General features: G+C 48.3%; 1 protein-coding gene across 1 annotated transcript; it reads right to left on the bottom strand.

Moving 5' to 3' along the window:
- Positions 1-256: 256 nt before the first annotated feature.
- On the bottom strand, positions 257-18,884 carry SDHC (succinate dehydrogenase complex subunit C). The gene is made up of 6 exons (XM_006115190.5): positions 18,761-18,884; positions 11,065-11,121; positions 9,318-9,419; positions 8,272-8,333; positions 3,912-4,075; positions 257-1,385 (listed from the first exon to the last, which is right to left on the bottom strand). The coding sequence occupies exons 1-6, from the start codon at positions 18,778-18,780 to the stop codon at positions 1,281-1,283; spliced, it is 510 nt and encodes a 169-aa protein (XP_006115252.3). The 5' UTR covers positions 18,781-18,884; the 3' UTR covers positions 257-1,280.
- Positions 18,885-27,813: the final 8,929 nt, after the last annotated feature.

Below are 27,813 nucleotides of genomic sequence, written 5' to 3'. Positions count from 1 at the left end.
ATGAGCGTGGGGTGCAGGCTCACTGCGTCAGGCCCCTCAAATACGTATCCCCAGGGGCAGCCAGCCACTATGGCACCACAATATCAGACGAGCGTGCCCTGATTCCCATGTCACAACACACACCTTTGTGCTGCTTCTCTGAAGGGAACATGACACACTCCACTTAGGGTAAATTCTCCATGTGTTTCATTAGTCTATCGAAAACCCCAAGTGATAACTCATTTGAAAATTTGTAACAGTAACACAGCTGCCAGCATACGGTGTGAAAGATCAAGCCTGCTTTACTGGGAAGGGTGGGTGTGTTACAAACACACATGCCGGCGTGACAGTGCACAGAGAGGTTGGGAGGGGGAGACTGTGGTGCTGGCAGTCCTCCAAAAGGTTCAAAGAACAGATTTATTTTCAGAGGAAAAAAAACAGATTTGATTGAAGACTCCAAAAATATACGGGTGCTTATCCTTCATCTGCTGGAAGAGCTGCGAACTGCTGCACAGAGCACTCTGAATTCAACACGCCCAGCCCCAAGCACTGGGCCCACTACAAGCTGCCCTCTCCGCACTGTGAAGCCCACAGGCTGCTGACTGCAGCAGAAAGCCAGATGCCAGCAGTTCAGCATTTTACCCAGGACAACATCTAATTCCCTCTTCCCCTTGCAAGCATCACAGGCGCTGGCGTCGGCGGCTCAGTCTGTGCCCGCTCTAGAACCAGCGCCAGCATCAATGGGGACAGTTGTCTTTTAAATGAGCCTACATGCATACGCTAGGCTAGAGGCACTCTCATCTCCTCCCCCAGCCCGGCTCAGGCCCAGTGAGGGGGCACACAGTGCCAGTATTGTCTCAAGCTTCAGGGCAGAGCAGAAACCAAGTCAACCAGAGTTAGTTTGAAAGCACAGCAATAATTAAGGAAGGCAACTCCTCTGAGCATGTTCTAGGTGGCTAAGAATCAACTGCTTATCAGCTGTCAGTTACCAGCTGCATGTGGCTACCTATAGCCTTGGACATCCTGGCCTGGGACACCTGCCCCGGCAGTCTAGAAGGGTGTTCTGGGATCTCACTGGGCTAGTGACAGCACTCAGGGCTAGTAATAAAACTCTGATCATTCACATGCCCTAAGAGAGGGGAAAGCACCATCTTGCCCCCAACAATTTAGTTACCTAGGAGTCTCTAGTCCCTTGTTCCTTCTGCCCTCCCCTCACACACACACAGAGCTCTGTCTGGACCGGATCACCAGATGAACCAAATCCTTGTAGAAGAAAGCAGGGCTTCACCAGGGAGGCACCGTCACATGGCAGCGAGTCCAGCAGAGGAAAGCAGAGTCAGGACCAGGACCAGGACTCCAGACTGATAGACTTGGGGAATCTTGAACCCTTTCCCCATGTCCCACATCTAGAGACAAAGAGAACAGAGAGACACTCAGCAAGGAATTAGAGTGTTCCACTTGGGCACTCGCCCAGTCTGTGGCTGAACCCCGGCATGCCAAGCCTCCCAAGCCCAGGGCAGTCAGAGCATTGCAGAAAATGGGCCAAGAACACGCCAGAGAAGGGAACAGCCCCTCTGGCAATGGAGATTCTGCATGGAGTATTGTGTTGACTGAAAATGGGAGGAAGTGCAGAGAACTGCTCAGGTGAGGCAGGGTCTATCACAAGACCTGTAGGAGTCTCTAGGGTAAGGGGTGCAGGCTGTGCACAATGGCAATGGGAGCCCCAGCACTTCAACTGGGCAGAGCACTAGAGATGCTGCTGCCAGGGATCACCCTGGGAACACCCTAGATAATCCAACAGAAATGAGCAACCTTTGATAACATCCTGTAGAGTTAGCTACAGTGATTCATTCATCACACAAATGACAAACCCTGTCCCAGTGAAACTGGGACCACCTGGTTTCTGACTGGCTATTAGTAATGCATGGAGGGGGCCGGCAGCAACAGACAAGTCTTGTCAGTTCCCAGATCTGCCACTGACTATCTGAATGACTTGGTGCCGGATACTTCAGTTTAAACTTTCTAAATATCCATTGGTGCTGGGGGTCCAATCTGAGACAGTGGCCTGATTTCCAAAGATGCAGGGCAGCCTCAGCGCTAATCTTACAAAGGCACCTTTGGAAGAATAGGCCCCTGATGTCTGAGTAGGCAGCCAAAGTTAGTCCACACTCCAGAAAACTCTGGATATAATAGTTGCCATGTGCCTCAGCTCCCCATCTGTGCATGGGAACTTACTGATCCCATGCAGTAATACACCAAGGAGCTCCACAGCCCAGCTGAAATCAGTCACAGGAGGCATCTCCCCTACCAGTGGGGAATCTTACCAGAGCAACATTGCCTCTAACCTGGCCACCCATGCAGTCAGCCCTGTCCCGTCAAAGTCAGGGAATGCAGCAATCAGGAGTCATTTTCCTCAATGTCTTAACTTCTCTCTGACTGCACCTCTCTATCGGGGTTTGAATCAACCCTCAGTGTCAGATATGGACCAAATTGGTCACTTACTCTGCCGCTAGCCTGGCCAATGTAGGTCTGCTCCATTTCACACAGGAATTATCAGGTCATCAGAACACGTAGCTTAGCCATTTAGTGCACTAAGGGTGAAGAGAGCTGGGAATTTCACATGGATAGCCCTAGGATAACTGGTATGATTTTGATACCTACCTTAATTTAGGCCTGGGTACTGAGCTCTCAAGTGGTGGAGCAACAGGAGTGCATGCACACACACCAGCAGCACTGCAGTTTATTCAATGAAAAGAAGCACCTAATGTAAGCATTACCATCCCCTGTCCCGCATTTGTGCCATGTAGCCATCCGGCTGGCCAGCTGTCAGCACTACTGGTTATTTTAAGATGGATTTGGAGGTAGTATCATTGCCTGTTTAATGTAAATGCACAGTTACAGTCTTTCAACCTGCATTTGACTCACAAGGCCCTAATGGGAAGGCTGTTAAGACTTGTTCTATTTGCTTGACAGCAACCCCAGGAGCAAACGGGGCTCAGCCAGCTGGATCAATGATAGAGCCCAGGGCCAGGCCTCATGTTCGCAGATGTAATCTGCAGTTCTCGGAGGATGCAAAATGGACAATGTTTGCAGCAGTGCCAGCCACACCAGGGTCATCCAGCCCCTCCAACTGAGGGATTTACGAACCACCCACACCTCACTCCTCAGGATGCCACGGATCATTGCAGGGACAGCTTTGCCAGTGCTTTCTGGGCTTTTTTCATTATAAGCATCTGGTAATGGCCAGTTCCAGAAGCAAGATACAAACTCTGAAGATCAATGCTTTATTACAGCAGCAGCGCTTTTGCTACCCAGGTGAGAACACAGGCCATGTCAATGCGTGCAGCACAAACCCATGTTTGAAGAACTGCATTCCCTGAGCCGTACTTCCCCTAGAGCAGAAGGGATCAGGTCACGCTATGAGCCAGCTGCCTTTGCAATTTTGTTTCTGTAAAACTAAATCTACTTGAAGTTGCAGAAACACAAGACAATTGCCATCTGCAGCAAAAGCAGCATTGCTTTTTCCCTCACTTTGCACAGCCAGTATTCTGTTTAGCTGGTTTTTAAATCTACAAAGCTCTTCTACGCTGAAACACTGTTTCCTAAGTTTCAACCCAGGGCAAAAATATTAAGGGTTGTTTTTTATCAAGAGACTACAATAGGTAAAATAATATTAATATATAATATGACTATTATGAGCTGATATTAACACTGGAAAAGAGTCATTTTGGAAAGTCTCACATCATCAGAAGACAATGACATTAAAAGCCAGGGATATAAAACAAGAGATTACACTTTCAGGAGTGCCAAAGGGACTTATGTCCTATTTCAAATGTGACTTAGGCACTTTTGAAAGTATTACCCCAGATGCTTACCCAACTCCCTGAACCTGCAGACACATACATATAAGCAACTCCGCCAAGACTACTCACAAGGTGTCGGATTCCATTCCAGGTGTGGTAGGTAAGGGGAAAAGCCAAAGCAAACTTAGCCGAGTAGATAAGAGGAGGCCCCAGGCTGAGCGACTTCACAAATTCCAGGTAATAGGGGAACTGTTCTGGGAGAATTAAGGCAGCCATGCCAAAGAGAGAGACTCCTGGAAAAGAAAGAATCCATAAATTGAACCAGCTGCCAATGTTAGCCAGCAGCTCACTCACCAAGCAAGAGAAAGCCTGGCAAGAGATTCGGCATTCCCCAGCTGGGAGCCAGGGGCTCCTACTCCCAGGGCCTGAAAAGCCAATGCTAACTCTCCACAAAATGAACCAACCTCTTCTCTCTCTCTCCTGGTTCCTCTGAACCAGTACAACATAACCTTTCACGTCCCTGGTGGGAGCTAACTGTTAAGGACTTGAGCAGGAGCGCCACCTGCTGAGAGAAGGGGACTGCTCCAGCCTTGCAGGGTGCCTACCCCCCTTTAATCCATTAACCAATTAAATGGGACTTTACATCCCTGGCTCCCACCAGGGAGCGGCCTTCAGATCTGCATGTCATCGTGAGGAGATGGAGTTACTTTGCTCCAGGAAAAGTCACTTTTTGCTCTGACACACTTGCACCTATGAGAACAATTCTAGTCACAGACTCAACTTGCTAAACAAATAGCAAGAGAATGCACGGTGTGAGGTCACCTTGTCATGTCAGACTGTTACCACCTGAAGTCAACAAGGCTATTAAGTACCTTACTATTGGCCCCAGTCTTGCCATCACTGATACATGTCAGTAACCAGACTGACTTCCAGTGACTGTTCCTGAGATTGCACTGACACACTCAAGCATTTGCAGAGTCAGGGCCTTAGACCACAAGCTAAAATACCTGGGAATGCAGGTTTCAGAGGACCCCCTCAAGGTGTGAAATTTAAGCGGGGAGCTCCTCCAGAGAGTCCTTGAGTCCGAAACAACAAGACAAAAATATCCACCCGCCAACCAAATGGACAGTTTATAAGGAGCCGAGCTAAGCCCAGCCCAATGGCATGTCCAGAGCTCTTCTGACATCAATGAAGAGGCTGGTGCACAAAGCCGGCTTGACAGGAGTACACTAGCATGAGAAGCAGTGGCAGTTTCTCTGTCACTTCTAGGCCAAAAGGCTTTTTAACAGATGGTGCTGCCAAAACGGGAGCGATCAATGAGAGAAGAGCTAGCCAAGCTGTGATTAATCCTCCATTCTGTAGAGCTTGATTGCTCGCCTCTGGTATGCTGGCTTGAGCAGCTCTATCGGCAGCAGTGCCAGCGCCATCCAAGCCAACTAGCTGCTTCCCCACTCAGCTACTTGTGGTTTCAATGACCTCTGTGTTTGCCTTGTGAAGTGCAGGAATCGAGGGCTCGTGTAATTGCTGGCCTGGCTGGTGAAAGGCTAGCTCCCAGCTCTGTTCCATTTTCTGGGCTGCACATCTGTCTGGCAAGACAGTGCAGCCAGTATGGGGTTACCCTTTGGATTGTAAAGCCTGGGGAGCAGGCCTCTTGCTGTTCCAATAGCAGAGGTTAACTGAGGGCTCATTCTGTCAGTGAGAAATAAAGCCTGTTTTACAGACAATGGCAATTCTGTGAGCTTGAACAACTCCTTGCAGGTCATTAGCAAGCTGGCTGCTGGCCAAGCCCCCCCATAGAAAGACAGGCATTTCCCAGCCCTCTGGCGAGTGGGCTAATTTTGGCCTGGTGAGGATGACCAACAGGACCACAAGGCTCGGACCATGTTGGCAAACCACCTCTCTACCTAGTACGGTGTCATTCCTCCTACTTTAGTATGACAGAGAAGGGCACATGGGCTAACTCAAAGGGCATCAGGAACGAACCCGCTGGGCTCAAAAGATATATTGCTCTGACGTAATTGAAATCCATCTGGGGTGATGTGCAGCAAGCACTCAAACGCTGCTGTGCTCAATGTAGCTCACTTCAGTAACTGAAATCAGACTGTGCAGCTCACGCTGCTGACATCTGGCACCTGGCTGGACCTTTAGCCTTTCTGCTGTGTGACAATAATGCTTAGCTGCACAGGTTACCAATTCTGGAGTTTAATCATGTGAAGGCCCAAGAGGGAGGCAGGGAGCAGAGGAAGACGCCATGGTCAGTTTCAAGCCTTGAGGCCCAACCTACACTAGACCCACTTCAAACAAGCAACTGTTTTAGGGAGTCCACCTGGAAGCAGCACCAAAGTTGCTAGTGCCTCTTTTAGCCAACCTTTAGTTAAACTCCCGCAACGGCAGAAACAGAGTGTTCTGGTTCTGACACACAAGCTTTGCTGTGGACTTCATTTCAGATTCCACCCACCTTATGGAAAGTGTGCGTGTGTGTATATATGTATTTGCGGGATTTAGCAGGTTGTCTCCCCACAAAGATATGCCCAGGCCAGCTTTAGGGGTTGATGGAGAGGGAGGACTGGTGAAGTTATTCATAGTAACCCCTCAGTCTCTCCCTTTCCATTTAGTTCTAAGGGCAGCAGTCCAAAACCACTAGAATTAAATTTGATACTGAGTCACCAGTAGGGAGTGAGGGGCACGGACTCATGCAAACCCATTAGTCATGGGTTTTCCTAAAACCTGCAGTCGTATCCCATTGCTTATTGCGGAAGATGCATTTCTGCTCTGAAAATACCTTGCAAGTCAGAACCACCCCCAAACATCTTGGCCTAACAGCACATCTATGCTGTGAGCAGCTGAGAGTCTCAGAGCTTGGGTCGACAGATTGGGGCTATGGTACCTTGCAGCCCACTCTGGTCCCTAGGCATCAGAGACTGAGCTGCAGCATCTACATAGCTCTTTTTAGCATGGCAGACTGAGTCTGTTGACTTGGGCTCCTAGACTGTGCTACAAGGGGGCCGCTTTACACTGCCAGAGAAGAGGGAAGGGCAATAGGATAATGAGAGTCAGAGAAACTGCTAAGGTTTCAACTTTAGGGTTTTGGTTAAATGGTACAAGGTCAAATTATCTGTCTGGACATGATTCAGCAGCCCCAATCTTGGTGCCACCTACTCCCCCACCCAGGGTGCACTACAGTGTCTTGGTAAGGGGCCCTAATGGGGAGGCAGCAGCTGTATTTCTCTAGGGCCTGCACCAATGAGATTCTGATCCACAACTAAGGCTCTTAGGCACTACAGTGATACAAATAATAAGTACCTACAAAAAGCTTAGAAAACCCATTTGAATTTTGGAAAGTATATTCTGAACTTGCACGTTCATCTCATACCTGACAAGTGGCTTTCCCATGAGGGGCTCCCGCTTGGGGCCATTAATGGGAAGCCATGGCAAAGCAAAAGCCAACAACACTTTGCACTTACATACTACCACACCCCATCTGAGAGCAAGAAGAGTGAGACATCCCCAACACACAAAACAAAGCCCTGGAAGGGGAAGTGAATTGCTGTGCAAATTCAGGCAAGGAAGTGACAGATTTCAGACCCAAGGGCAGGTTTTCTGACTCCCAGTCTCCCATTCTCTAACCAATAGAAAATGCTGCCTCCTTGACTTTCCCAGAAAGGGGCACATGTACAGGGTACCAGGTCTGACAACCAACAGGGGTCTGGACACTAGTCTATAGAGCCTCATACAGATGCATAATTTATATTGACAAATATAAAGCAGATATCCACAGAGCTCTATGATGAGTCAAACCAGCAGGGCCATAGTCAGCAACCAGGCCAGGAACTGCAGCAGTGATAGCAAACACATGTCAGGCCGTTGCTTATAGCGATCCGCGCCCAGCCCAGGCAGCTCCTCTGGCACGGCTCTGCCCTGCCCCAGCAGTGTGCATCTCCTGTCATGCCCTCACGCACACTACTGTAGCACAACAGCTATTAGTGAGCTTGGTGCACCCCAAATGGGAGGCAGGGGCACGCGATACAGCCACGCCAGAGAAGCTGAGTGGTGGTCACATATGCTGCTACTTTTCCCGCTGCAGTTCCTGATCCAGTCTCTGGCCCCGGCCCTGCTGGCCTCACTCATTGTTGCCAGAGTTTGGCAGTTCTGTGGATACAAATGGTGTATCAGCTCAGGGCTCTACTAGTGTACATGGCAAGACACAGCTTGCAGAAGGAAAAGAAGGAGATTAGAAGCTCTGGATAACTTCCCTACCAATTGCAATGGGTACTTATTTGCGCAGTCAGTGCAATCCACTACAAATCCCAGCTGTGGCAACTACAGCCGAAACACTGCAGCTGCTTGCCTTGAGGACAAAGAGAGAGGAGGTAATCAACTCAATCGAAGTCAAGTTGTCTCAGTAGTGGCTGCAAATGAAAGCTCTCTATGCTAATGCTGACCACAGCCCATCCACTACCAAAGGTACCTGAGGCAGAGAATCACACACCTGCACTCAATGCAATGCCAGTGCCACGGTGGGCGATAGACATCATCATGGGCAGAGACCACCTGCAAAACAACACACCATGTCAGAAAGATGAGCCACCGACGGTGCGCGGGTGATATGCAAACAGCACGCCTGAGGTGTCTGAAACATGCTAGAAGTGAGACAGTCTGGGGAGAAGCCTGATGTAATGCGAGGTTGAAGGGCATGCTGGCCTTCCAGACACACTGGAAACTCACGTAAACCTGCCGGAGAAGGGGCTCAGAGGCAGAGACATGACCGATCTGTACCCAGACAGCTCTGTGCTGCTGGCTGTATACGTCTGCACTCAGAATTATTCAAGGAATCTAGCCAGAAGGAAAGGAAAATGGATGGGGAATTTGCAGAGGTGTCTCAGGAATGACAAACCCCACTGGCAGGAATCCTGGGAGGGAGAAAGCCCGTGTTCACTGGGAGGGCATTAAGGGAGCAAGGATGGGGCAGAGCGCAAGGCTGTCACCAATTCAGAAGGGCAGGATAGGTTCAGGCTTCCCAATACATGGAGAGAAATGAGAATAATCTCAACACAACAGGCAATTCAGCACAGGAGACTCAGATCATGGGAACAACCCAAAGCAGAGACACTGGGCACTGAGAAGGAACAGTCTGGTGGCCTCACATGATTCCCCTCCTCTACCTCATGTCACCCTAACACCTTTGGACTCAGGTTTTTGGGGGAAATAATCCTTAGGCTTGATGTAGTGCCTTCCAGCGGGGAGGTTAGAGGGCTCTGAAGACACTAACTAGATCTCCCAACCCCTTGAAGTAGGTCAGTCTTCATCTGTGCACTGGCAATAATAAAAAACTGTCACAAGTGGGAAAAGTAACAACCATGCCACCCATCCCCCAAAATTGTACTGTCCACAGGAGAGCTAGAAATACAACCCCGTTTCCCACTTCCCTGCTCTAGCCACAGGGTAGGTGTTTCATGATGTCTAAAGGGGAGGAAGCGGAAGGAAAGACATGGAGGGGTAAGCCCCCAGGCCCTCTGCCAGACTCTGGAGCTTTACTTGTAGATGGTGATATGAGGCGACATGGGACGGTTCGACTGGACGTTTTTATCCCAAACTTGAGCCATCTCCTCCTTTGCTGCCGTTCCCATGGGGACCACACTGGAACAAAAGGAGATGCGTGAAGTGAGAGGAGCAAAAGGAAGAGCAACAGAATTAAATGTTCTACCCTGTACCCACGGAACATCACTGTCTGAGCAGGGCTGTACCAGATCACTAGGGCAACATCAGAGGGGCATTTCACCTTGCAGAACTGCTACATCCCATGGGAGACACCTCACCCATCTCCACACCAGCACACGTCAAACACTGTCCATACATAATGCTGCTCCCACTGAGCAGCTTTGTGCTCTTTGCAGTTTTATCCCAAAGCAGGAAAACTACCTGAATCATGGGCATAGTTCTGACTATGGGGCCAGCTCATAACTGCCCTGCAAGTCAGCACCTAGAAAAAAAGAACTCAAGGGCAGAATAAAAATGACACCAGGTATGCATGAGCCCAAGGAAGACATAGTGAGACTACGAGTAAGACTGGAGATGATGCCAGGGAAGCAGGCTATTGACATGAATTCATATCTACAAATGCCATCAGCGGTCAGCATCAAGCACACAACTTAAACATTACAGCTTTAAAAAGGACTGCCCATAAATACACCCGTGTTAGCCCATCCACAGCCTTAACCAAAAAGGGAAAGAAAGGCTTTGTAACGTGTTTAGAAGGGTAACAAAATGGGGCCCTGGTGCACTTATGGGGTGGAGGGAGAGTTTCAAACTCTTAAACTTCTGCTAGTCTCAACTGCAGGAATGCAGCACGGATCACTCAAAAAAACAAGAGGCAAAAGAGGCAGGCACAGCTCTCAACATTTCATAATAAATGGAGAGAAAGTGTTATGCTCAGTTCCATACTGATATCCCCAACGCCCCCAACCTGAGAAGCACCATCCGCAGCCAAGTCGGACTATTAGTGATCTGATAACACGTTATATAATGCTGATACCATGCAACCTGCTCTTTACTGCCATGGTAATTGTACGCTGTACCAAAGAAAGACCTTGTAATTTTATGTTCCCGAGATAACTCGGCAATTACACTTACAGCCTGATTTAGCAAAAAAACAAAATAACAGCTTCCCCCACCCCCTAAGCCCGGTGATGGGAGCTGGGAAGGTTTCTGTTGACCATACCTTTGTTAAGTATAAAGTTACTGTGTACACTGCACTGCAGCGTACACAGAATGACATTGAAATGGAGCCGTGATGGGCAAAGCACAGGGATGCAACACAGTCACTGATGTACCTGTATGACATGCAAATCCCAGTCAATGCTGCCCCCAGAACACACTATGCCAAAGGCCCTTCCAGACTCCTCTAAAATGAGCCTGCTTTTATTCCAGCTACACTATTGTAATCCAACTGTGTCTGTACACGTACATGCTCATCACTGACCCATTCAGTAACTGCCAGTTTCAGGACTAACACACTCCCCGGCCTCCAGCCAGGAATTTATTTTATCCATGGACATAATTAGTACCTCACAAGGGAAACACCTGCAGGCTATTTAACTAGCCATATATTTATCATGCAATGACATAGTAAATACCCTGCCAATACACGGCACCAGCCAGATATTTGAATGGTTAGAATTGGTAACCAAGCAGAATATATATATACACACAGTGTAGTCTTAGAAGGGATCCCTTACGGAGAAAAATTAAAGGAATTAATTCCTATAAAATCTCAGAAACTCACTGTCGCACAGAAAGACTGGGGCCAAGCCGAGTCCACAGGCAACGCTGACCCACGTGTCTGCAAAAGAAAAGACCAGAAGAGCTCTGTCAATATTGGATAGACAAAGCAAGGGATAAATGCATACAACATTGGAGCATTTTTATAACCAGGAATGGAGGAAACTGTAATGCCTGATGTTTTAAGAGTGAATTGTGAGGGATGAGGAATTATTTTTAACATCACTTGTAACGCCGACCCTCGCTATTAGCTAGACTCTCCAGTCTCTGTCCAAGGGTTCACTCTTTATGATACCCTGTAATTACCATACTGAGCTGTAATACCTTCCTAATAAGACAGGCATAAACAGCACTCTGCACTAACAGCGAGGCTGACGCAGGCTATTCTTCACTCTCAGGAGAAGCAATTATGAGGGCCGGGAAGGAAATGTCCCCAAAAGACGTGCCTGCCAAGCAGTATGAAAAGAATGGTTCAGACTACAGCTCTTCAAGCATCTGTAATAAAGAGATCACCAGCTTTCCTCCTAAAAGCTCTTTTTCATTATATTGTTTCACTCTCGCTATTCGTTATTCTCCGAGTGTTAGTAAGATGGCAGGTCAATGCCACAGCCCAATGCACACAGTATTTCAAGCACATCAACACTGGAGGTGGGAGGTAAATAAGGTTTTTATGGTCTCCAAAGCAGTGGGAGCCATTCTCTACAGATCAATTGTAGTAATTGTGACTCTGACATTCAAGGGCATTTCTCCAGCAAGAAGGGCAGACTCTGATCCAGCCACAGCTGAAGAGTTTGCAGATGTGGGTTGGAATCTACAGCACCCGCTCTCTCTCTCTCTCTCCAGAGAAACTGTCAAGGACAAGGCACAAAAGACAGCACTGCATTTCCTGGTGACATGATTAGAATTAAGTGTATAACAACACTCCCCACTTTCATCTACAGCACATTGACAAACACTAATTAACCCTCAGATGCATGCAAACTGTGTCTGCTCCAGCATCTCAAGAAATCTCTCACTGTTTCATTAACACCAGTCAGTAAACACAGCACCAACATTTAACTATCCCCCAGCAGATCTGGAAAACATAGTGGTAAAAACACCTGGGCACCAGACCCCCAACAGGATGTCATAGGTCCATTGACCTCAACTATGCTGTAAAAGTTTGCATAAATCAAGACTCTGGCTCCTGGATACCATTTACAGTAGAGATGGGCAAAATACGGCCCGTCAAACCTTTGGATATGAACTGCCATGATACTCTGGGCTGCCAATATATCATGGACTAGTGGGACCCTCAGGCAGGCTCCCTGCCTGCTGTGCCCCCACATGCCACTCAATGCAGCCAGCTGCTGGAGTCATCTGAGTCTGCACAGCACACACCTCTTGGGGAAAGGAGGAAGTAGGAGCTGCCTGGACTGTGCTTGAAGCACAGGTAGCACATGGAGAATCCACCCTTCAAGGGGTGTGCAACCCAGAGATATACAAGGGTACACGCCTCCCAGCCAGAGCTTGCACCTGGCACCCCACCCCCTTGTTCCATCCAACTTCCTGCCCTAGGTCACAGCCAAAACTCTCTGCACCCCTTCCTGCATGCCTGTTCCAGATCACAACCCCCTCCCAGACCCTGCACACCCCTCCTGCAGTCCAATCCTAAGCTCCCTTCTGCACCCAAATTCCATCCAAGACCCCATATCTCCTCCATTAATTATCACAGGAAAGTGCAGCCCTTGATCACTTACCAAATTCTTGGGAGTGGCCTCCCTATCAAAAATTATTGCCCACCCCGATCTACACAAATATCAGAACAAGAAAGGTTTTAAAAAAAACAGAAATGACAGCGGACACAAAACGATAGCACTGATGGCTCTGCACTCTCAGGATCAGCCTCATTTTACAATTTAGTCTTTAGTGCAAGGGCCCTCTTTTTATTGTGTTTATAGAGCGCCTAGTTCAACAGCACCATAGCCCATGCCTGGGGTCCCTAGACACTACTGCAATTAAAAATAAAACAAAGGGAAACATCACACAGTCGTACAATGACCTGACCATGGTCACATCGTGAGTTAGCTGGCATTAGAAATTCAGAACCTCTGTCTCCTGAGATCAATTCACTATGCCCTATTAATATACACACTGTCTGGGATAATCTAGTTTATAGTTGCTCTGTGCTCGGATCCCAATACAGTTCTCTGGAGTGTCTTTCATTATGAAGCTATGGTAATGACAAAGAGAATTACTATGACAACAGACTTTTAAGGATGAGAGCTCCCAATGTGGCCAGATTCCTCCCATCATCCCACTCCAACTTCTTTCAGTGAAAGATTTTTCTGGAAGCTGGAGGAAAACTGAACAAGGAACACAGCCAAACAAATCTGGCATTTCTGCAGTCAGGAGAGGAAGGAGGATCTAGAGCAGCCATGGTCAGCCTAGGCTTATGAGTGGGCTGAATGAGTGACCCTCCATCTCAGTAGGCCACAAGAGTGTTGTAACCAAGATAGGGTAGTTTTGCTAACTGTGCTTGCATACCTAGAATTTGCAAGGTGCGCTGACTGAACCTTAGCAGCACTTTCAATGACCGAGAGCCATGTGCTTGCTCTGCATGCAATGTTGTGTGGAATCGGCATGCACCTCACTTAACGTGCCTTTACTAAAGTGACATACATGTAAAGCAATACCAGCAGGAAAAAGCTATGCAGCTGGAAACCAGTGGAATCTAGCTACTCTGCCACAGACAATAGTAAACAAAATATCTTGTGGGCCACACACAGAACCCTGTTCCTTGAATCAGTATGGCTTGAGGCCATCCCAAGGCACAACCGACACAACCTTTGTGGTACAATTCAGAAGTGCTGAGAGCAACAGAAAGAACTGCTCATGGCATTCATCGACCTAATCAAGGCCTTTCACGCTATTAATCCTGATGCGCTATGGAAGATACTATGTAGATCTCATTGTCCACAGACATTTATTTCCATCATCAGACCGTTCTATGATGGAATGGCTGCCACCATTCTGTGCAACAGCTCAGAGACCAAACTATTCATCATTCGCACTGTTGTCAAGCAAGGCCATGTCACTGCTCCAACATTCTTCACCATTTATCTTGCCTCGATCTTGATTCTCATCCACGACCACTTTCCTGATGGAATTTACACAATTAACTGGTAAACCCAAGTGTATCAGTTAATCTTATCAACTACTTGCACTTCCCCACCCCTCCTTGCTGCCTCTGTATCAGATAATATTTTGTGTGGTTACACGACTATTCAATTAATGACTAACATCCCTAATCTGGATTAAATATTCTATGGATGGACAACAATTCAAAGAAAATTTAAGATCACTAGAGCTGGCATCACTGACAGCCTGCAGATAATTGTGTCATCTTTACACACATAGATGCCAACTTGCAAAGTACCCTACATCTTTTCTGCAGAAGCCTATTACAGCTGAGGTCTCTCTCAACATCAGGAAAACCATGGTTTTCTACCAGCTCTTACCTGCACAAACTACTCTTCTTACTCCACAAATCACCACTGGTGGAAAATCCTTAGAAAATGTGGACCATTTTCCATACCTTGGCAGCCACCTCTCCCACACAGCCAGCACTGAGACAGAAATCAAAGACAGGATCTGCTGTACTAGCACATCGCTAAACACGTTTTCAATGACAGGGATCTGCAAACAGGCACCAAGATCTTGGTTTACAAGGCAGTTGTCATCTCCACCCTTCTCTACATGGCTTAAAAGACATCTCAATCTAAAGACATCATCTCAGTCAGCTGGAGTGGTTCCAGTACCAATGCCTCAGGAGGATTCTTGGGATCACCCGGAAAGACCACATCAGCAACTTAAAAGGACAGATTATGAAACATCAACTGTGCAGGTTTGGGCACTGAGTGCCTGACACTTGCCTCCCAAAGCAAGTACTCTTCTTGGTTAAGTCAAGGATGACAGGATCGTAGAGGGCAGGGGAAGCACTTCAAGTACACACCAACCCAACTGGGAGGACTTGAACACAGCGGTGCCATACTATACATCAAGCCACACCCATTCTTTGGAGAACAGGCTGCTCTGAAAACAGAAAAGCAACAGAGGAGAAAAGAAAGGCACAATACTCCAGCAAACAACTTTGCCTCCTCCAAGAATACCCGTCACTTCTGTGGGAAAATCTGCAGGGCACAAACTGAGCTCCTCAGCAGCCTAAAAGGCCCTCAATAAACCCTTGTGGCAGACATCATCCTTGTATTGAGAAATAGCCAAAGAAGAAGAGTTATAGACCATGCTCAAGTCACCTCTTAAACATCTCTTCAATAAACTAAATAATTAAAAATCCTTTTGTCTTCCACTGTAAGGCAAAGCTTTCCAGCACTCAAATCACTCTTATGGCTCTTCTTGAACTTCTTCCAATTTTTCAACAATCTTTCTAAAGCAGGACACCAAAACTGGACACTATTCCTTTACTGGTCTCATTAGCACCACAGACTACAATGAGATCTACTCTTCTCATCTGCTAGAGGAAACTAGATCTCATATGAACACTGAAAGCACATTCCTAGGGCACTGACAAATTCACAGCCAAGAAAAACATCACAGACCACAAAATATTGTCTTTTGTGTACTTTTATTTTTACTCTATACTGTACAGATTTCATAGAGAAGACCAGCATTTCTCAAACAGAGTCTTTAACCAAAGGAAGTTTCCAGGAGGAGGAAGGATCACAAGGTTATTTTAAAGGGGGGACCTGCAGTATTGCCACCCTTCCTTCTGGCCAAGGACCCAGCTCTGAAGGCAGAACTAAATGTGGCAATACCATAGTAGGGATGTAAAATCCAGTTTAATCAGATTATATTTAATGTTTAAACAGTAAATCAGTTAACTGCTTAAATTGGAACGGGAGGAGAGGGGCGCCAGCCGGGCTGGAACACCGCCCCACCCCGTCCTCCAGCCTGGCCAGGCCTGCCACGCCACAGGCTGCTCCAGTCAGGCTGAGCCAGCGGAGCCTCACCCACAGTACAATGGGGGCTGCTCAGGCCAGACTAGAGCCACCGCACTGCAACACAGGTGGATGCTGGGAGCTGCTCCAGCCCGGCTGCCCTTGGAGCAGCCCCCTGCCCATGGTGTGGTGGACCCTATCCATTCCATAGGACATGATATTTCATTATTTTGACACGATCGCTACGTCTATACTGGCATGATTTTCCGGAAATGCTTTTAATAGAAAAGTTTTCCGTTAAAAGCATTTTCAGAAAAGCGCGTCTAGATTAGCAGGACGCTTTCCACAAAAGCACTTTTGCGGAAAAGCGTCCGTGGCCAATCTAGACGCCATTTTCGCAATCGGGGCTTTTTTGCGGAAAACAAATCTCTGCTGTCTACACTAGCCCTTTAGCACAAAAGTTTTTTGGAAGAAGACTTTTGCCCAAACGGGAGCAGCATAGTATTTCCGCAAAAGCACTGACTATCTTACATGACATCGTCAGTGCTTTTGCAGAAATTCAAGCAGCCAGTGTAGACAGCTGGCAAGTTTTTCCGCAAAAGCAGATGATTTTGCGGAAAAACTTGCCAGTCTAGACACAGCCATAGTGACTGCAGCAGTGGCAATAAATGAAAACAGTCACAGATATACCTGGTGCTTAGCCATCTATCCTGTGCTGTTTAATACTACGTTATGATACCCTTAGAGGTGATCTGAACGTGGAGAAGTGCTTGGTTTTGTAGGAGCTGTTGGAGATTTGTTTTTTCCCCTCTAATTTATGACCAATGAAAAGGCCAAAATAATTACACTTGTCAAACCTTAGTGGGGACAGAGTTATACCAATATAAAAGTGTCTTATACTCGATTATTGTAGCTGCAATGCCTAATAACCTGGGACTAAAGCATGTGAGGTAATATCTTTTATGTGAGCAAGTCTGAAAAAGAACTCTCTGTAAGCTCTGAAGCAGGGGTAGGCAAAGAGCCCTCTACGGGCCAAAAGCCAGTGGATCCGGCTGTGGCTGCCCTGCCACTGCCCCACCCCCAGGCCAATCAGGGCCTGGGGACAGGTAACCGCGCTACGGCTATGTCTACACTCGCAGCATCTTGCACAAGTACAGCCATTCTTGCGCAAGAATCCACAGAGCATCCACACTGCCCGCCCACTCTTGCGCAAGGAAATTTACAGTACGGCGTGGTAAGAGAGGGCTTCTTGCACAAGAACTACGCTTTTTTACCAGGTGTAAGCCCTCTTGCACAGGAGCTCTTGCGCAAGAGGCCAGTGTGGACGCTCGGCAGGGATTTCTTGTACAAGAAACCCCTATGGCTAAAAGGGCCATCAGCGCTTTCTTGCGGAAGAGAGCATCCACACAGCCATGTGCACTCTTGTGCAAAAGCACAGCTCACACGTGGCAGTGTGGACGTGTTCTTGCGCAGAACTTCTTGCACAAGAACCCTTGGGCAAGATGTTCTTGCACAAGAAGCCGCCAGTGTAGACATAGCCAAAGTCTCCTTGCTCCCACAAAAGCACACGGCGACTAGAGAAACGCAACGGCTGTTTTAAAACAGCAGGCATTTCTCTAAGGGTCGGGGAGGGAAAGACTTCTTGCGCTCCCCACCCCAGGCCAATCTGGGGGCGGGGGGAGCACAAGAAGACTCCTGGCCCCACCCCTTCTGCCCAAGGCCCCACCCCTTCTGGGGTGGCCAGGACCACTTCAGAAATTTCTGGAAAAAAAATATATTTTCAAACCAAAATTAAAAATTTTAAAAATTATTACCCATCCCTGCTCCATAGAGTCTCTCTCTCTCACCCACCAGCAGAACAGGTCCAGGAAATGTTAATTATCTGACCCACCCGACCTCCCTTATACCAGGATAAATTATTCCCCTTCTCATATCAGGATAAGTTGCACCAGTAGAACTCTGCTCACACTAGTATGATTTAAACCACATATCCTAAACTAGCAAAAAAAAAAAAAAAAATCTCAGAGGAGTAGCTGTGTTCATTGTTTTTAAAGTTACAAACAACCAGTCCTGTGGCACCTTAGAGACTAATAAAAATGTGCATAACTATAGTGTCATGCGCTTTGATGGGCAAAACCCACTTCTTCAGATGAGCTGAAGTGGAGGAGGGAAAAAAGCTCCTCTGAAGCAGCTGAGACCTCCTGAGGTCTCTTGCAGCCCTGTGAGTCTATGAAGAAGCCTGTTTTGCTCAGGACACTAGACATGTTTGTTAGTCTCTAAGCCGCCACTCGTTTCCAAACCAGTAGAGTTATAACCGTACAATGCCCGTGTGGGCCTGTACAAGCCCTTACTCCGTTATAAGAGGCAGGGCCGGTCTGCCCAGGCATCAGGCCCAGCTCACTTAAGCCTCCCTCCACCTGCCAGAGCCTGCGGGGCACAGACGGTGCCGTTGAACTCTCCCTCGCAGAACGTGCCGCCCTGGCGACGCGGGGCGCGTGCTGAACGGCCGGACGGGCACGGTCCTGGCGCCCCCCGCCCCCGGATTCAGGGAGGCTCGAAGCCGCTGCGTGAGGGGGAGGCAGGGGACGGGGGAGGCTCCCGGGGCGCAGCCACAGTTCCGTCGGCAGCAACTCCGCCCCCGGCCCCCTCCCAACTCCAACCGCAGCCTCGCCCCGCCGCCCGCCCCCGGGTCTCCCCCATCCCCGCCCCGCTACCCGAGCGCACCAAGTCTCCACCGCCCCTCCCCGCGCTCCTAGACGTCACCTCAGCAAGGCGGCCGCCATCTTGAAGCGTTCCAGAGTCCGGAAATGACCTCATAGATAGAGGGTACGCCTTCCTGACCTACTTCCGCTCCCGCAGGGGGCGGGGCTTCTCCCCCATCGCCCCAGCTGTGCCCTGCGCGCTCGTGGCTGGACGCTCTGGCGTTGGGAGCCAGGACGCCTGGGTTCCATTCCCAGCTGGGGGAAGGGTTCTAGGAGCCAGGATGCCTGGGTTCCATTCCCAGCTGGGGGAAGGGTTCTAGGAGCCAGGGTGCCTGGGTTCCATTCCCAGCTGGGGGGGTTCTAGGAGCCAGGATGCCTGGGTTCCATTCCCAGCTGGGGGAAGGGTTCTAGGAGCCAGGATGCCTGGGTTCCATTCCCAGCTGGGGGAAGGGTTCTAGGAGCCAGGGTGCCTGGGTTCCATTCCCAGCTGGGGGAAGGGTTCTAGGAGCCAGGGTGCCTGGGTTCCATTCCCAGCTGGGGGAAGGGTTCTAGGAGCCAGGATGCCTGGGTTCCATTCCCAGCTGGGGGAAGGGTTCTAGGAGCCAGGGTGCCTGGGTTCCATTCCCAGCTGGGGGGAGGGTTCTAGGAGCCAGGATGCCTGGGTTCCATTCCCAGCTGGGGGAAGGGTACTAGGAGCCAGGATGCCTGGGTTCTATTCCCAGCGGAGGGGAGAGTTCTAGGAGCCAGGATGCCTGGGTTCTATTCCCAGCGGAGGGGAGAGTTCTAGGAGCCAGGATGCCTGGGTTCCATTCCCAGCTTGGGGGGGTTCTAGGAACCAGGATGCCTGGGTTCCATTCTCAGCTGCGGGGGGAGGATTCTGGGAGCCAGGGTGCCTGGGTTCCATTCCCAGCTGGGGGAAGGGTTCTAGGAGCCAGGATGCCTGGGTTCCATTCCCAGCTGAGGGGAGGGTTCTAGGAGCCAGGATGTCTGGGTTCCATTCCCAGCTGAGGGGAGGGTTCTAGGAGCCAGGATGTCTGGGTTCTTTTCCCATGGGGGGTTCTGAGAGCCAGGGTGCCTGGGTTCTTAAACTCGGGGGTGGAGAGTTCTGGGAGCCAGAATGCTGGGATGGGCTGGACACATACTGACGGTGCCAGCCCCCACTAATCCCCCAGGCTGTGTCACTCAGAGGAGGGGGTAAGATGGGGGAAAGCAGAGTTGGGAAGAGATAGGATGAAGCGGGGGTTGGGGTGGATTGGGAGAAGGATGTTAATACAGTTAACCAAGGTAAACATGAGGCTTACCATTATGCTTAATGATTAACCAGCCCCTGCCAGTGACCTCCTGTGACACACAGCCTTGCTAGGGGCGGGCAGCCGTGGCTGCAGTACCCTGTGGCTACAATGGGACTGGGTAATGAGCCCAGAGTTAAAATGGTTAAATGAATTAGGGGGATGTGCCCCTTGCTCGCTGTGTTTGCCAACCCCCTGTCTCGGGGTAAGCAACCCTGGGCCAGGCTGTGGCTGCAGCCTCCTCTCTACCTCCCCCTCCGCCAGCCAGCCCCCTTCTTCCTCCTCACCCCCCACTGTGGCCTAACCATAATGCCAGTGGCCAGGCCATGGTGCATGTGAGGCCTGGCTCACAGGCCCAGTTTTTCCCCCATGCACTTGGAGGGGCCGGACCTGAGTCATGCCTGCCCAGTTTTCCCACAGGGAGGGAGGGACTGGGCCTGAGTTACACTGGCCCCAGGCCCAGCTTTCCCTCCAGCCACAGGGAAGGGGAGGGTTACCACTGCCAAAAATCTGCCTTTGGCAGCAAATGCGCCACAAGCAGCAGCTTGGCAACCTCAGCCCTTTATGTGGGCCCTGGGAAGGGCCAGGCTGGAGGTGGGTGGGGCATGTTCCTGTGGGATGCAGAGTGACCTGATGACATCACTCTGTCATCCCACAGGAAAAACTTTTTTATAAGTATAGTAAGATGAGAACTATTTTAGCATCCCTAACTGGGGGCAGAACTGGAAGAGGCAAAACATGTACAACAGGGTTTTGTCACGGGCCCTGCAGCCCCCTTATGGATGGTACTGCTGGGCACAGCCCACAGGGGCTCAGCCTAGGGATGGGGCTGACCACCAGGGCAGATGCTGCCCCATACGAAGCATGCAGCTGCCTAGAGCACCACAAAATTTGGTGCTCCAAATTTTGTGGTGTCCTGTGTAGTTTGTGAATCAGTAGGGATAGATCGCCCTGTCACCCACCTGCCCTGTGCTCCAGGGCTGGGCAGGCAGGGGCCAAGGGCCATGCGCCATCTGCTTTCCTCATTCTCCTCAGCAACTGTGGAGGGGCTATCCTGGGACAGGGCATGGGACTGGTGGCTGCGCTGGGGAAGGGGGTCTGGGTGCTATAGGGTGTGGAAGAGGTGGGATTTCAAGCAGAAGGGGTGGGGCTGGGGGATAGTCTTTCCAATCCAGGGTTCACCCACTGCCTGTGGATACATGGTTCCTTACACCAAAGATCACAGCAATATTCAGATTACTCTCAGCTCCAAAAGCCCAGTCACTTACTCCTGGTCAGTTGCACCTTAGATCTCACACCAAAGGCAATGCTGCAACCAATCCTATAATAAGCTATCTAGAGATTTATAACATCAGAAAAGGTAGGAACAGTTACTTACAATATTAAAGCAGCTAATCACAGACACACAAATGAGTTCCAATCTTAAATTTCAAGAAGTAACAGAAGCTGATGGAATAAGCAAGCCCTATATGTCCTTGAAGGCTAACCCAGGTAATCCTCACTCCAAGGCTACGTCTAGACTGGCATGATTTTCTGCAAATGCTTTTAACGGAAAAGTTTTCCGTTAAAAGCATTTGCGGAAAAGAGCGTCTAGACTGGCACAGATGCTTTTCTGCAAAAGCACTTTTTGCGGAAAAGCGTCCGTGCCAATCTAGATGCACTTTTGCGCTAAAAAGCCCCGATGGCCATTTTCGTGATCAGAGCTTTTTTGCGCAAAACAAATCTGAGCTGTCTACACTGGCCCTTTTGCGCAAACGCTTTTGCGCAAAAGGACTTTTGCTCGAACGGGAGCAGCATTGTATTTCCACAAGAAGCACTGATTTCTTACATGAGATCCTCAGTGTTCTTGCGGAAATTCAAGCGGCCAGTGTAGACAGCTGGCAAGTTTTTCCGCAAAAGCAGTTGCTTTTGTGGAAAAACTTGCCAGTCTAGACACAGCCTAAGAGTCTAAGCAGCATGATAGATAGAGTTTGTCCTTGTTTGGTCTTTTTAATTCTTTCCCAAATCTGTTTTGGGCTATGAATTCAACTAGTGGGAGGAATGTGATTGCACATCTCTTTGTGTGGAGGAGGTGAGGGGACCAATGCACAAAATCTTGTTTCCTGTTCCGCAACAGTTTCTCTGGTGTTACTGAGTCTTCTTTTGTTGGGCAGGTGATAACACTTCCTGTTGGAAACAAGTATTTCACACTTTGCAATGCTTCTCTCCTCTGGTGATTTGCAGTTACAAAGCAAACTCTGTAATATTACTTTGTGACTTAGCCCACAGGTATTATAAGCGAAATGAATGTACCCAGAAATGTACAAGCATTCCAGAAAGTCTAAACTCTGAGCCTGTTTTTATAACTCTGCTAGCTGTGTAATGGTACGAACACACGGAGCAGCCATATGGCTCCAGCTATTTGTCAGTGTTCGGTGAGACCTAGGGGCCTAAGCATGAACTGGCCACTCTTCTGCCAGTATCATAGCGTCCTAAATGTTACTAGACACACACAACACACAAGGTAGATCAACATTATCTCCATTGCACAGATGGGGAGTGACTTATCCATTTGAGTTCTCAAAGGGGAAGCTGTGTTAACTTTAAAAAACTTTAAAAAACAAGCGGTCCTGTAGCACCTTACACTATATATATATTTTTGTTAGTCTCAAAGGTGCTACAGGACTACTCGTAAGTTTTTTTTATCCATTTGAGGGACAGCCGTGTACAGATCCAGGTATCCAGGTATCCTGACTCTTCCTGATTGTATCCTTCCTCTCATACAGTGCCACCATCCCTTTAAAACAGACCCTACAATAAGTGAAATAACAACGGCCAGGAATTTATATATGTAAGTTGAAAGTTCTACTTTGTATTTCCTCACAAATCTTCTGTCCCTCCCCACACTTCCCCCGTTCCTGCAACGAGAAGAACAAAAGTAACTCCTGGCAAAATTATGTTTGTATTTAAAATACATATTTTCAGACCAGGAGCAGAGAAACAGGTAGATTAGGGGTCTGTCTCATCTGCTATTCTGCCTCTAACTGTAGCCAGTGCCGGATGTTTCATAGAAACATGAATTGGAAAAGCATGGCATGACCTGTCCACTGAATAAGTTGTTTCCTGATCCCCATTAGTTAGAGGCTGGTGTGTGCCTTGAAGCTAGAAGGGATGGCAGTTCTCACTTTTTTGTTCTTTCTTTAATCATGGCTAGTATCAAATCTAGATATTCCTATTGTTCATATCAATATGTGATCCTTTTCTGGATTCCGCTAAGCACCTGGCCTCCACAATATCTTGTAGCAATGAGTTCCACAGATTAATGGTTCTGTCTATAAAAAGATTAAGGGGTATGTCTATACTGCAATTGGAACAGCACATGAAGGCATGCTGGAGCTAGCTGTGATTGAGCTAGCTTGCTAAAAAATAACAGTACACAGGCTTGCCATCCCATCATGGGGTGTCTGCCTGAGACCTGATCAACCCTCTCTCTACCCACTATTAAACCTGACATGGATGCACCCCTGGGCGCTCACCACTAAAAATAAAAAAAGAACCGTCTGCGGCTGATAAAGCACCTCCCACCTTAGGAATGGCCTAACAAGAGAGAGAGCCGCCAATGTTGTAAAGCACAGACACCCAGGCACTGGGAGATTAGGAAGGATGCAGAAAGAGACTCAACTCAATTTCAAATGGTGAGATTAGCTCTGACCAGCTGTTCTTATGCATAACCAGAAAAGGGCATGACTGGGGCATGAAAAATAAAATGTAAACAAAAAAATGGACAGGAAGGAGGACGCAAAGAGGCCAGTGAGTAACTAGTTAAAACGTTGGTTACTTAGGGGTGGGGGATACTGTGAAGGGTTTAGTAAACTTGAAGGAGGTTGCTAGTTTTGCCTATAGCATGTCACTGAAAAGCTGTGCTCTGTGGGAACTATTTCTGGACGGACATTCTACATCCAACGGCTGGAACTCTGTCCCTGGCCCCTTTGCACAACCCTGACGTGCAACAGAATTGCCGGGATCCCCCAGACAAGCAGATCCCAAGTGGCCATCAGGTGAAATGTATCTGCACTTTGGAAGTGGTGAGCGTAACAGATTTCTTGGTAAGGCTCTTTCATTGGGAAAAGGGCATGCAGCCCCATAGAGGGCCTCCTCACCTGATCAATATTCCCTCTAATCTTTTCCATACATGTGCAGATTGTTTTCATGTGCGGAATAATTTTTTCCATGCATCATGGCATGTGTAGATGTGCACCACCAGTGGAAAGAAAAAACCTAGCTATGGGCACTCTGCTAATCAGATGGGGAGCATTTGAGTCTCTTCTGAGCTGCTGCACAGCTTACAGGGAGCACTGCCCCAAAGACCCATGGGTAGGGATGGGTACTTAAACTGACCAGGTTTCTCCCTGAGCCTCATGGGAAAGGATAGATGCCTTGCACCTTGACCCTTTAGTAGGGAAAGGCTGGGGGTGCCTTTGTAAACTGTGTCATGCCTTGAGCCTTGAGAGTGCAGGAAACAGAGGGATTGTCCCAGGGTCGTCAGACCTTATGAGGTGTACACAAGAGTGGCTACAGTACTATTGTAAATAACCCCACTCAATCAAAGCTAGCTCGGCTATCCCTGGATGTGCTGCAGTCGTGTGTGCCAAGTGCAGTGCAGCCTCAGGCCAAGTTCTCAGGCCCTGCCAGCGCAAGGTTATAACTAGGAGCCACAAACTAGAGACCACCCTGGCATTTCAACCTCATTTTTCTGACTGAGACATATCCCTGGCTCATCTGGTGGCATGAGGAGGCCCCAGGACTACAGCGCTCATTACCTAGACATGCACCCTTGAATTCTCCAGCTGAGACACAATAAATAGAGCTCCAATCATTCTCAGGCAGGGACGCTGTGAAATTAAATAAGGTTCCATCTGAGCAGTTCTTACAGAGCTCAGCTCAACCTGCCTGGCAGGGTCATATGGGAGCAAAGAAACCCATTTCCCAGGGTGTTTTCCTCGGATCTGCGCTTCTTCAAATCCTATAATGGGCCTGCCTGCCCTGAAAACCTCACCAGCTGGCGATTTGTCCTGGTGCAGCTTGGATTGACTGGTGTGTGAGCTGTAAAGCTGCCCAGGGGAGCTGTAGTTGGATGAATACACCACGGCTCTGGGACTAAGCGTAGCAGCCTGAACGGAGCCACATCGCACCAGCATGCGACTCTGGTCACCTGACTAGCAGAAAGTCCAAATAAAAGGTCCGATCCTTCCCTACAATGTGTCCTGTTTGGACCTGGACAGTCCCCTTTTTTTAAGCCCTGGCCTGGCCTTCCTGCCTTTTTCTGGGTGGAATGTGCCTGGAGGAGGGCAAGCTGTGATGTCAGCCCCTTGTGGGAGGGGAGGAAGGGCTTGTTCAGGGCTCCAGCGGCAGCAGCTGTGCAGGGGTTGGCAGGGGACGAGTGAGCCCAGCCTTGTGGGGGAAGAAGGGGAGAGACAAGCTGGAGTCCAGATATCAGCAACTCCAGCCTCACAGGGAATCCGGGTGAGCTGCTTGGGCCAGCCCATGTGTTGTCCCATTTTCCCTTTAGGAAATGTGATCTCCCCACCAACAAAGCCTCAGCGAGGCCAGGATGTGGCTGTCCAGGTGACTGTCCCTCTCTAGGCGACCAACAAGGGCCCTATTCATAGATGACAAAGCCAGAAGGCATCCTCTCATCTGTGATCCTCTTGTCTGGCTTCCTGCATAACACTTTTATAGTTTCAGTCCCCTTGAAAACCATTTCCAGCTGAAAACTGGGAGACAAATAGTCCATGGGAAAAGATGTTCCTTGCTGGGGTGGGGATCCACCTGTTTTGAGCTTCCTTTGTTTTCCCTTCCTGCTTGGTGATTCTGTTCACTGCTTAAATGCCAATCAAGGCAAGCACCCATTCCTTTGCCTAGGACAGACCTGTTTTCCAATTTGGGTGGGGCAGGCCTGTGGAGTGTAGAACATAAGAATGGCCATACTGGGTCAGACCAAAGGTCCATCCAGCCCAGTATCCTGTCTGCTGACAGTGGCCAATGCCAGGTGCCCCAGAGGGAGTGAACTAAACAGGTAATGATCAAGCGATCTCTCTCCTGCCGTCCATCTCCACCCTCTGACAAACAGAGGCTAGTGACACCATTACGTACCCATCCTGGCTAATAGCCATTTATGGACTTAAACACCATTAATTTATCTAGCTCTTTTTTAAACCCTGTTATAGTCCTAACCTTCACAACCTCCTCCGGCAAGGAGTTCCACAGGTTGACTGTGTGCCAGCTGTATGAAGAAGAACTTCCTTTTATGTGTTTTAAAACTGCTGCCCATTAATTTCATTTGGTGGCCCCTAGTTCTTATATTATGGGAACAAGTAAATCACTTTTCCTTATTCACTTTCTCCACACCACTCATGATTTTATATACCTCTATCATATCCCCCCTTTGTCTCCTCCTTTCTAAACTGAAAAGTCCTAGTCTCTTTAATCTCTCCTCATATGGGACCCGTTCCAAACCCCTAATCATTTTATTTGCCCTTTTCTGAACTTTTTCTAATGCCAGTATATCTTTTTTGAGATGAGGAGACCACATCTGTGTCCAGTATTCAAGATGTGGGCATACCATGGATTTATATAAAGGCAATAAGATATTCTCCATCTTATTTTCTATCCCTTTTTTAAAGGTTCCTAACATCCTGTTTGCTTTTTTGACTGCCGCTGCACACTGCGTGAACATCTTCAGAGAACTATCCATGATGACTCCAAGATCTCTTTCCTGATTAGTTGTAGCTAAATTAGCCTCCATCGTATTGTATGTATAGTTGGGGTTATTTTTTCCAATGTGCATTACTTTACATGTATCCACATTAAATTTCATTTGCTATTTTGTTGCCCAGTCACTTAGTTTTGTGAGATCTTTTTGAAGTTCTTCACAGTCTGCTTTGGTCTTAACTATCTTGAGCAGTTTAACATGTGTTAATAACACCATACAAGGAATCTTATAAGTTCACATGCAATCTTGCCACACATTTTATCAAGACAATAGTGCCCACCAAAGCAGGAGTTTTCAGATAATACCTCACGAGGCAGACCTTGCACAACGATTATTATAGTAGTAATACAATGGGTAGGAATGGTGTCTCTAGCCTCTGTCTGTCAGAAACTGGGAATGGCTGACAGGGGAGTGAGCACCCGATGATTACCTTAAAAACAAGTAGTCCTGTGCCACCTTAGGGTGAATCTACACAGCACCCAAAACTCAAAATAAGATACGCAATTTGCGCTGTGCAAATTGCATATCTAATTTTGATTCTATTTTGAAATAGCTCATTTTGCAATTTGGTGCATCTACACAGTGCCAAATTTTGAAATAACGTACTATTTTGAGACATCCCTTAACCCTCAAGAAACAAAGGTTACAAGGATGCCAAAATAGCTTGCCTGTTATTTTGAAAAATATTTCAAAATAATGGGTGGCTTGTTAAGACATGAGGTAGCTATTTTGGGATACCTCCAGTGTTCTGAAATAGCCACTCAGTGTAGATGTACCCTTAGAGACTAAACAAAATATATAGAATCATGAGCTTCCATGGGTAAAACCCACTTCATCAGATGAATTGGAGTGGAAATAACAGAAACCAAGATACAGCAGAAGAAGTATCTATCAATTGTAGGACCCAGGTTAATAAGGCTAATTAAGTGGGCTGGATGTGTCCCGTATAAAGCTTTTAATGTGGAAATGCAGATGTTAAAGGCAGGAGAAATTGGCTTTGTAACGCACCAACCAGTCCATGTCTTTGCTCAAGCCCTGGTAATGGTGTCAAATCTGTAGATGAATTCTAGTTCT

Source organism: Pelodiscus sinensis, chromosome 22 (assembly GCF_052426305.1).
Source record: "Pelodiscus sinensis isolate ZL-2025 chromosome 22, ASM5242630v1, whole genome shotgun sequence".
Classification (NCBI taxonomy): Eukaryota; Metazoa; Chordata; order Testudines; family Trionychidae; genus Pelodiscus; species Pelodiscus sinensis.
This window is presented reverse-complemented; position numbering and strand designations above follow the sequence as displayed.